Source organism: Chelon labrosus (assembly GCF_963514085.1).
Source record: "Chelon labrosus genome assembly, chromosome: 17".
Lineage (NCBI taxonomy): Eukaryota > Metazoa > Chordata > Actinopteri > Mugiliformes > Mugilidae > Chelon > Chelon labrosus.
Window position 1 is genome coordinate 3,631,631 of NC_140350.1, and position 11,790 is coordinate 3,643,420.

At 39.3% G+C, this 11,790-nt stretch overlaps 1 protein-coding gene across 1 annotated transcript; it reads left to right on the forward strand.

Annotated features, from left to right (window-relative positions):
- Positions 1 to 2,287: 2,287 nt before the first annotated feature.
- Positions 2,288 to 10,565, forward strand: cchcr1 (coiled-coil alpha-helical rod protein 1). Its single transcript, XM_084565197.1, has 19 exons — positions 2,288 to 3,036; positions 3,364 to 3,643; positions 3,742 to 3,909; positions 4,018 to 4,135; positions 4,362 to 4,556; positions 4,701 to 4,864; positions 4,956 to 5,070; positions 5,266 to 5,373; positions 6,176 to 6,319; positions 6,414 to 6,524; positions 6,800 to 6,906; positions 6,996 to 7,108; positions 7,195 to 7,267; positions 7,539 to 7,657; positions 7,770 to 7,958; positions 8,833 to 8,934; positions 9,100 to 9,245; positions 9,313 to 9,460; positions 9,554 to 10,565. The coding sequence occupies exons 1-19, from the start codon at positions 2,967 to 2,969 to the stop codon at positions 9,661 to 9,663; spliced, it is 2,580 nt and encodes an 859-aa protein (XP_084421323.1). The 5' UTR covers positions 2,288 to 2,966; the 3' UTR covers positions 9,664 to 10,565.
- Positions 10,566 to 11,790: the final 1,225 nt, after the last annotated feature.

The window sequence follows — 11,790 nt, forward strand, 5'->3', positions numbered from 1 at the left end:
CAGTGTTGGATTTGCCCAAGTCAGTGTCCCAAAAGCCAGAGTGCAGCCAGACATCAGTCTACAACTTCCTAGTGACATTCCTGGCCATGCACCGCAACCCTTTTACCTCACCTGTTGGGCCCACATGTTGTTTCTTTCCTATGTAAAATATGCTCAGTGATAGGGTATAGGAGTTGGACAAACTCAGGTATGGGAAGAGTTTAATGAGGCCATGGACCTAATAGGTTCTGTTGCCTTCCAAAAGGCTCCTTGACACTGCCAAATAGGTCTGGAAGTTGCTCTAAGAAGGCATAGATAGAGACTTACTTTTCTGTTGTGAAAGAGAACTCAAATGAACTAATGGATATAAGTGACACTGCCCTGTGGTCACAAAACAATGGGTAGTGACTGAAACAACAAGACTGCTGTTACAAGTGCCTAAAAGGAGCCTCCCTCCAAGTGAGCCGGGGTTCTCCCTTAAGATCTTGAAAGGACTGAGCTTGGTTTGTTCTTATTAGGCTCGTATTAGGATGCCTCCACAGCACATCCAACAGGGAGGAGACCCCAGAGAAGACCTAAGAAGGGATGCTACAATCTGGACCCAGGCCAGTATACCATTTATTGGGGACAGTTTACACTCTGCTGTCTCCCTTTTGTAAAATACTTAGTTTTCCTTCCAAGCAGTGTCTGTGGTAAATATTCACCCTAATAAGCTCAAGGTAGAGCATCTTAATTCTGACCTCTTTTCGATAAGGTCAGTGTTGCCTTTGTTGACAGGATTCCCAGTGGTCCCATCCCTTTTTTTCTCTTCCTGTGTTTTGTACTTGAAGACCTACTGCAGTGTCTGGCACGTGCTAAGAAGATACAATACCAGCATGTCCAAATAATATACAGGACTCCCTCTATGCCTCTCAAACAACTACTTCACTACATTGATTATTTTATCCGAGATCCACCGTCTATTATGCTCCACAAGCATCCCTTGTTTCTCTTGGCAGTGCACCGTATATTTTTGTCGTTTGTTGAGGTAGTTATGCACCCTTTTCCTCTATCAGCTTATTTTACCGTATTGGCACCTTGCATCTACAGTATATGCAATAATGTATGCATATTAATCAAACTAAAATGTCTCTTTGTTCCTTGAATGCACCATAAATAGATTAGATTAGATGAAACTTTAATGAACCCCAGGGAAAAGTGGGTCACAGCAGCAATACAGAAGAGGATATAGTGTACAGAAATGCTGCGGAAGACACCAGAGGAAAATAACACAACACGATGTATAAAATATATGGTGGTTTATGTGAATATAGCCGGATTAATGTTGAATATATAGAAAAAGGTGCAGCCCTTTCTATGAAGGTAGCCACATGTTTACTGATTATGGATTTAAGGCACAAATGCGTTGCAGAGGAAGGAGGAAGGTGAGCGCACAGAAATATGCAATAGATAGATAGATAGATAGATAGATAGATAGAGGCGTTATTAATCCCAGACTGGGAAATTTCACAGTTGCAGCAGCAATGTACAGCCACCCCATACATAATATATAACAAAAAATAAAATAAAAAATTGAAAAACAAAAACAAAAACTCCATATACACAATATTTACAAGAATTATAAGTGAATATTAAAAAAAGTGAATATTAAAAAAAGAAATGAAATTATGCTATGAAATTAAATGAATTTACAACCAATAATTAAACAACCATGTGCAAATGTGCAAAAACAAAACAAAAAACAAACGAACAACAAAACAATAATCCAGAGTGTCATCTGTCACACACAGATGAAGAGTTGTACAGGATGATGGCTTGATAATTATTGATATATTGCTAATTGCAGGTAACACAGAGTATTCATAGATGTAACGCAACCCACAAATAAGGTTATATAACCAAATTACTACCAATTACCATTCAAACCTGCTCTTACTGCTCTTTCTGCCAGACTGGTGATATTATGCAGAAATAGACTGGCTGTCAGACACCCTTGGGTGCTCTTGAGGTGAGGGAGTCCCAGGCAAAGAAGGAATGACATAGTTTCAGGTTATCACCTCATTAAGGGCATTTACACTGAACTCATCTTCCATTAATTATCACAATAATGTCTCTTAACATCTTTATAATGAATGAATGAAAATGCATCACAGAACCATCTTCAGGAGAATAAAATGGCACATTCCCATTAATCATTGCACATATTTATCTCCTAGAATATATAGAATAATGTACACTTCTATTAATGGTCTTATATATCACACTAATGGGCAGGCGGGCACACCAGGAAATTAATTTCATATTATTTATATTGCTTTTTGTCATTCCAACCTATCTAAACCAAAAATATGTCGCAATTTCAATCTACCCAGTACATCCTTCTAGTTTTATGAGTCTGAGACCCTCCTACCCATCACAGACCTCCTATAACAGAATACCTTGTGTCAGTCAGACTCACAGGATCCGTCTATACTTCCATCTGCAATTAATATTTGCTGCTATGAATACAGTCTATCAGGAAAACTGATAACCAAGTTGTGTCCTGGACTTTATAAATCACAGATGAATGCTGCACTCCAACGCACACTAACAGGGGTACTGCAGAGGCGTGATTCAGAGGTATTTGATTGTAGCCTATGAGAAAGAACCCCCTGCAAGACACGAAATAGGGAAACACCAACCTAGTTTCCCGTGATGCACCGCGCTGCTTTAACGCGTTGTTATGCTCGATAAACCAATACATTTAATAGAAGTTAATTAAAACTGCCACTTTTGCCGTCTATTGCCGTTGGCGATTGTAATCTAACCTATGTGTAACGGCAGCATTAGAAGTTTGCTAACGTTTAAAACTGTCCAAACTGAGAGCTTCCAAGGTTACCGCTGTAAGCCGTAACTAAGGCAACGGGGAATGACGTGACTCGCGGGAGAATAAATACGAAAAGGTAACTTCAGACTGCTTCCTGTTTGGAGTAAGACTTCACATTAACATGGAGAAACATAACTTGGGAAAAGAAAGACTCATTGTACCCACCGAGTTCGCCTCACCGGCAGCTTCACGTAAGTTGCATGTAGACGTAGTTTTATCTGTCATTTTCACGTAACTTTAAGTTGAGTTCAAGTGAAAGTTAACTAGCAAACGTTAGCTTACATGTAAACCGTGAATACACGCTTTTATCTAGTCCGCATTTGCAACTCTCACGTTAACTAATAACTAACAAGAACTAGAAGTTGCTTTGCAGGAAAATACGTTTCTATGTTAATCTTTAAATTTCTGTAGCCTATAGGCAGACTTGACGTAGGTACATAAGAAACCTTATACTAGCTAAGTGCTAAATATAGCTAGACTAGCTAATGCATGTAAATACATTATTTTATGTTATATAGGTACAATCCAGGCGGATCTTGTACCTCCATCGCACTTTGCATCAAATCTCCAGTCTGGTGGTGCACACAGTAGCATTCAAATCCCAGCTACTCTTCCGAACATCTCCTGGATAAAGCCAGGAATAACATCAGTACCATCGGGGGATGCCAGTCCTGCCAATCCATGGCTCGCCATAACTCAGGCTCAAAAGGAAATCTTGGAGCTTAGGAAGGAAAATCAGAGGATCATGATGCTACAAGAAAGGGCCTCTGTAAATCACCTGTCAGACATTAGGGCAAGGTATTGCTACAATATGTTTTTATGTGGTCACACATTTTGTCAGCCACATAGATGGAAAACTGGGAAATATTAATAGCCCCTCTTTTCCTTAAATGCAGATCTACAGAGAGAAGTGAGCAGTGGTCCAGATTGGAGTCAGAGTGGCGGCTGGAGGCAGAAAAGCACAAGGCTGAGGCTGAGAGGTTGAAGGGGCAGGTGGAGGCCCTGAAGGAGACTGCAGACAGATACAGGACAGAGATGAGAGACAAAGACTCTGCCCTGAACAGGTTTGAGATCTGCTTATGTTATAATGCAGTATGTTGCAGGTTGGTCGCACATTCTCTGTGTGACTTAACATTTCAGAGAGAAGATTACTGTTAACCTTTCCACAACAGACACAGCCATGAGTCGGAAGCAGTGCGTGAAGAACTGTCTAAGGCTATGACTGAACTCAGCCAAATCAGAGAGGAGCTCAATCTCTGCATTGCACAGAAGGAGAAAATAGGCTTGCAGGTAATGATGTTTACAGACAAAACATTTCATTTCAACACTCATGTAGACAAAGGTCACCTGAGAGTTACTGGCATCTTGTTGTTCATCTTGGCAGCTTGTAGTCTGATCTTTTATGTGCAGTTTTGTTGTTTTAACAATAGGTTTTTGTTGCCTTTAATTTAACAACTTCATTATGATTAGTTTCTGAAAGGGAGATTTCTATGTTTAATATTTCTGTTTTTTGCAGCTTGAAAGACTGAAAGCAGAGGCTGGGGACGAAATTAAGAAACTGAGGAGAGATGTAGAGAAGAGCAAGGAGGAGTCCCGGGAGCTTGCTTTGAAGGCTGAAATGGGCAAGTTGCAGGTTGAAGAGGAGGCCAAACAGCAGACTCTTAGACTGTCAGAACAACTGGAGGAAATGCAAAAGAATAGAGCGGTGGAGGTGTGTTGCACAGAAATGTAGTAATTAATCTTGTATATAAAGTTTGCTTGACCCTTCAGCCTGACTCTCCTCTGGAGGAAAGTTAGTAAAGCAACGACTTACATCCTAATTTGTACGTCTTAAATTTTCTCTCCTCATCCTCAGCTGCAACAGTTGAATGCATCCCATTGTGCAGAGTTGGGTGCAGTAAGGAAAACAAACAGAGAACTACAAGACAGCATTCAGTCAATGACCTCAGAGGTTCTGCAGCTAAAAAGCACCTTGATGGAAGTTTCTACTGAGAGAGATGGTCTGAAAGAACATTTAAGGTACCACATTCAATCTAAAACTGAAAAGATCTAAACATTCTAAGTGCTTTGTATTCAGATTCACAGATTTTTTTTGTTGGTTATTTTTCAGCCAAATGGGACAAGATTTTGAAACACAGTCTGCAACACTGCACAGCCTCAGAAATTACATTGGCCAGTTTACCCCAGAGAAAGGAGAGAAGGAACGACTAAATGAAGCTGTTGAGGTGGAGACAATATAAACAGTATTGATTATAATGAGCCTACTGTAAAGTAATTGCATGGGTCTTTTAAACTCTTTTCACAAGACTAAAGGAAGAACAGTGGTGCAATTGAGTAATGAATATATGAATTAAGATTCATGTTGTAATAATTCACCTCATTATGTGTCTTTTTCAATTTTAATCTTGTACCTTTTGTAGAGGCTGAACAAAGAGAAAGTTGCTCTTCAGACAACTGCAGAGCTTTTGACAGTCAGGCTGAACTCTGTGAATGAGATACTTGCCCTTCAAGAAGAGAAGATGAAGAAAGTGAGTCTTTACATGTTACACGTTGTTGTCTGTAGGCTGTTACGTTTTCACTTCTAGTGTTATCTGAAAAATCTGGAATAAATGGTCTGTAGAGAGAGTGCACTTTATGGATTATCAATGTCCTCAGTGTGACCACTTTCCAAAGCACTCAGGGTTTAAGAAAGGATGGCAAAGCCCTAATTAAGTCAGCTGGATGAAAACTTCAGCAGGGTGCTCTGTTCAAATCTTTTATATATACAGAATGACTTTGCAGGAAAAACACTTTTATTTTTATATATATTTTTTAATTAATTTTTAAGAAAACTTTCTTTAGTTAGGTAATTATCACAGTGAGTAACTTTTTGGAGGTTACACAGTTGTTGTGTGGTAAAGAGTGCACAGACAGTTTTGAAAAACTGATAATGCATCAATAAACAGTATTGTGCAAACGTTGTAGGGACCTTTAAATCCTTAGATTGTCATTCTCAAGGAAGGCACCTGGTCCATACCATATTCATTTTGCAGAATATGACACTGCCCAAATCATAGAGCCAGAAATATGTAGAATTGTCTTTAGCAGCAAAAACAAATATCACTACAGATGGTTAGACCCTCACACTGATAAATAATAACTATATTTGAAAGCATCCTTGCTTTAGTTTTAGTACTTAAACATGTTGTATGTTGTACTTTTGGAAAGAGAGGAAAAAATGCTCAACTTTTTGAAAAGATTTAGCATACCGAAGATTTAGAATTCATCAAGGTGGAGTGTTTAATGTTTGTGCATGTGCTTACTATACTGTATGTGTGTGTGTTTCAATAGACCTCAGCAGATCCTCTTCTTAAGACTGGGTCTGAAGGCCTTGAAATGCTTCAGCTTTGGAGAGAGAAAGTGTTCAAGATGTGCATCCAACTTCGCTCAAAGGACATCGAGCTAAGAGGAGAGAAGGATAAACTTCTTTCAAAAGTGCGAACATAGTCCCCTCTGGTACCACAGAACAATCACACCCAATGTGTCTGAAACTGTTTTTAAAATGTGGTGTTGTATTGATCTGTTTCAGGTCAGATCTGCGGAGCAGCAGCTCCAGCAGGAGCAGCACCGGGCTAATGTGCTCCAACACAGTTTACATGACAGGATAGCTGAGCTGGACCTAGAGAGAGTGGAAAAAGAGGTTAGTACCAGACCCTCTGATGTGATTTACTAGGCTGTCTGAAATTCTGATGATGCGCAGTAAACTTGGGTGTGTTTAAGAAAGTGATAAACGCTGATACATTTTTACCACAGCAGATAATGCTGACTACCTTAAAACTTTGCGAGGTTCTAAAAGCTGTTAAGGTTTTAAGAACAACAGCTGGGGCAAGACGTTACAGTTACAGTACATGGCAGTTAAAATAGTAAAACAGATTTGCGTAAGATACTCTGTAAATTATGTGTTTTTCTTTCTAGGCTTTGAAACAAGAATTGGCCAAGGTTCACAAGGAGAATGCTCAGCTGAAGTCACAATGCCAGAAAGCGGAGGCTGAACATCAAACTCTGAAAGAGGCAGTGCATAGGTAAAACAAAGAGAACATTTTTTGCTAAATTAGAGTAGTAGAAAGAAAGAACAAAACAACTGCTTACACATGTTGGCTTTATCTTACAGGTTCAGTCACACATTTGGAAGCAAGGTGGCAGAAGTGGACGTAGCTAACGCTAGGCTCAACACTTTTGCCCAGAGGCTAACTTTCGCTAAAAGACGAGTGGAGACGATCCAATGTACAGATGTACTAAAAGAGCAGTACTTCAATTCGTAGTCTATATTTCTATGAAAGTTTGAACATCACAATGTATTTGTATTACAGCTTTGGTTATGAGGAGAGCAGCTCTGCAGAAGGTTGAGCGGGCTTGTAAACAGACAAAAGAGACTTCTGACAGGTTTGTTTATCTTATTAGAGAATATTTTTTTTACAAAGCTTAAGTTAAAAATGGAAATCAGTGTGAGGTATTAATACACATAACCCATGTTTTAGTATTTTACAATCTGACAACTTCACGTAATATCAGATCAGAGGATTATAAATCATGTAAAAAGTCCCCTTTTTTGTTTGGCTTACTCTGTTATACAACTTGCAGATGCTTTTCTTCCTCTCTGCTTGACTTTCTGCCACTTTATTTGATCTGCCGTGTTATTTTTGTTGCCCTGCAGCATCAGAAACCTCCAGATAGAGCATAGTTTGGTGTGCGAAGAGAGAGATAAACTCACTCAAGAGCTGAAAAGAACCCCAGAGCTCATCGAGAAAGCTCTGACTGACTTGAAAGAACAATGTGAGACTCTTTATTGGTCACAGCGCCGGTTATACAACATTATCTGTTTATCTATGTGTATCCACATTTTGGCAATGTATGTGTCTCAGTTCACACTGTGCGTCCTCCTCAGTTGAGAATAAAGTCAGGCAGCAGCAACAGGAGCTGGAGCAGAGCTGGGTGGAGGCCCAACAAGCAGTAGCTGGTAGGGAGAAGGCTGAGGAGAGCCTGCAGCAGATCCAGGCCCAGCTGGAGGACAGCAAGGTCAATGTGGAGAAACTCCGTTGTGAGCTGCTCAGCCAGCAGGAGCACAGTGAACAGGGTGAGGCTGCAGCTATCTTAAGTTACATGACTGTCTTTTATCAGGGAGGTCCTTCATCCACTCATATTCACACTCCTAAGGTAGTCTCAACTGATCTGTAGCTTGGTGGGGATTAAGTGATATGCTTAATAGCTCCTTGACTGTAGTTGTTCAGGGAGTTTGGTTAAACGGTCCGTCCTGGAGACTTAACTTTAAACCTGCAATGAAGCCTTCAGATAATAATTAGATGTCTATTTGTTCACTAAAACTGTCTTTTCTTGCTGTAACTATACCTTGTGTTCTGTTGAGTTTGATGCCCATCACTCACATTGAAAATTCTTAAGGATGCAGTCTTTATCAAATGGCTAGTATAAAATGTCACTTGGTGATTGCTGTTTCATTGAGCACTTGTAGAGCAGCATAGGACACATCTGGTCTAAGTAGCTCCAGTCAAGGTCTAAGTCTGTCTTCTGTGTCTCAACACAATCAGTGCCATGTGAGCAGTGAGAGTTAACTGGAACATATACACGTCGTAACCCGCTTTCAATGTAAAGTGATTCATTACAGCCACTTTAGTGGGGTAGTTTGTTTTAATTTCTTTTAAATGCCAGCTCTTAAATTGCTTCACTGTATACTACTTTACCTTTGCTGGAACAATCAAGAAATGTTTGCCACTAGCTATAATTTAAAAACAAAATAGAAGTGCTTTGACCTAAAGTACTGCTACCGCCATGCTGTGTTGCTATCTGAAAAAAAAAAAAAAAAGAAAATAAATAAATAAAATAAAAACTAACAGATGCAATAAAAGCCACTTCATCCCCTGAGGTACTTACGTACAGCATTATACTCAATGTGCGAGATCCTTTATTGAGGAGCATTTGATGTCCCCCTTCAGCCCTGCAGGAAAAAGTATCTGAGATCGAGAACCAGTGTGCTGAGAAGCTGAGAGAGATGGAGGTTCAAGTCAATACAGCCAGGAGAGAACACACCAAAGCAGGTAGTAGGATTAGCACCATGCAGCCTCAGCCCACTGGAGCTTAACATGGGGGGGTGAAGTTATATCTGTAATGCAGACTGTGATGTAATATGATTGAAAATTGTTTGCACAGTATATAGCAGCAAGTCCCTGTGGGTTTTGATCTGTATGTATTGTCCGTTGCAGTTATGACTTTGCGGCAGTTTGAGAGAGAGGCAGTGAGGAAACAGGATGAGATGAAAGAAACTCAACACTGGGAGAGAGAAAGCACAAAGAAGGAAGTCCTGAATAAACAACTGGGAGAGACCGAGAAGGACAAAAAACTACTGCCGGTAAGACTTTTTAAAGCTATTGTGAAAACTTTTTGTTTCTGTGTCCTATGACCTGAATCTGTTCCAGGTCTCTGTTGCTGAGAGAGGTCTGACGAGGGAGTATACAAGAGGTCACACAACAGTTCTGCCAAACTCTGCTGCTTCAGTGAGAAGCAGACAAACACCTTCAGGGAGGAGTTGCCCTACAGGAGAAAAAGTCCATCTACCTGCAGATGGTAAGAAATGTCCTAACCCTGCATGAGTCAGACAGTCCTAATATTTGCACAGATGTGACTGATCTGACCAATGGCCTGTCTGTATCCTGTCAGAGCGACTCCTGTGTGTTTTGGAGGAGCTCCATACTCTCAGTGCTGCAGTGGTAAACAGTTCCGACGACTCTGCAGAGGAGGAAGGACAGAGTGACAGTGTGCACAGCTGATACCTGAAGATGAGTCACTGATGCCAGCGAGCACGTCTTTAGTTTCTACAAAAGGTGGGCAGTATTGATGCTTCAGGAGCAAAAGATATACAGCCACTGGAAACAATTTAACTGAGTGAAAGATCATAAAACTGGGCACAACACATTGCTTATAAAACTACAAGAAGAAGAATGGCAAGCACAGCATGCAAAAATTCATAGTTATACAATTCTTTGTATTCATCTTTTTGCAATTATTGATGACTCTAGAAATAAAACAGTTTGGTACAAAAATCTTCGAGATCTACATAAACTCAAATGATGTAGAACCAAATGCCCACGTGTTTCAGCTGCAACATATTGTGGTTTTCATTCTCTTGTTTGGACAATATCAACACAACATTAAGACATCTGCACTTGTTTTCTATTCTGTGCTCCATACTTGTGTCCATTCATTCAGCGAATCCTAAAGATTAGGGCCATACTTTGGCAAGACGTTGCATATGATAGGTCCACCGATTAAACCGTGTTTGCATTTTTGTTGCTGCCAATAAAACAATAGAATTTTTAGAGACTAAAATACAAAATGTATTAGAGTTGTCAGTTCTAGTGAGATTTTTATTAAATGGCAAACAGAAGCCTGGCAGATAAAAATAGAGCAGTACTTCTATCTGTATGTGGTGGTCTTTGCTGGGCAGACAATAGTGTTATATTTCTTTAGTGCAACCCATAATAAACTATTTTTATATTGAAAGTTCAGTGATGTTTGACCATGTTTTTTTTTTTTACCTATATATTATATGGTACATCTAAATTTTCTGTTTCCATTAGTGAGGCCAAATATGGAAAAAGTGCAGTTAACATCAGAGTTTTAAAGCAAGTAATACATTTATAATAGGTACATTTGCATAAAGAATTTTTCAAAATAGGGTTGGTTATCAAATTAGTAAATCAGGTTTTATTGTAATTGTTGCATCTGATACGCTTCTCTTCAAATAATATGGACAACAGGGAATATCTATAAGATTTCCAATTACAAAAAAATCTATATTCTCTATTTGAAGCTTCTTTATAGAGGTCAATTTTAAAATGACTTTGCAGTCGTACGATTGATGATGACAAACATCATGATGAGCCACATAATTGTGCCATTTGTCATGTTCGAGTCCTAATAAATTTTGCAGCAGCTGAAAGTTTCAAGCCTCTAAGTCTGAAGAGTTCACAGAGAACTGTGGATGAATGAAAATACAAATAAAGTCTTGACTCTTCTACTGTTTTCGAAGACCATCACAATCATTCGCAGGAACCTACTCGTTGCTGGAGGGATGATTCATCACGGCAGGCTGAGGATGAGTTCACCAAATGCAACTTTTCAGAAGAATATTATTGAATTTCTTTGCAGTGCACTCTTGCTTATATTTGGTGCAGCCTAAAGGAATTTTCACCTTTCAAAATTTTCTACATTTGTGCTCAAAAAACAACTTTACACAATATTAAAATTATTTCACACAAGTCCTGAAAGATGACAAAGACAATCCAATCAAACAAGCATAACAGAAATATACTTGTGCATTTATTTATTTACAATGGCTCAAAAAATGGACATCACCACCCCCATGTGCTGGAGTGCAGTGTTGTTTTTTTGTCTTCAGACAATCCTCTTATTTAAACCAAACAATTCTACTTTGGTCTCATCTATCCTAGTAGTCTTCTGGTTTGTTCACACAATGTTTAGAAAGCTGCAGATGGGCAGAAATGATCTTTTTGGAGAGCAGTGGCTTTGTCCATGGCACTCTAATATAAATCTCTAATGAATTATAGATAAAGTCCACTTATGCATGAAGATAATGTGCTGCCAAATGTAATACTCCATGTTTTTGTGATGTGCACTTTAGATCACATCATGCATTAACTTCATACATTCATTCATGTCAGAAACAGTGGCATGTTAATATCACTGTAATAACTCTGTTGGCATCAGTGCAGGTGAATCTGCTGCAGGAAACGAATGCTTTGCATTTCAAAACCAGCAGAGGGCAATGTTGTCAAAGGCTAGAGGACCACCAACAGTGACTTTTTTCAGACTTTATCGAGTGCACTTTCTTAATAATATTTTTGAGGGCAGTGAAGACAGAGTGATTCCATATG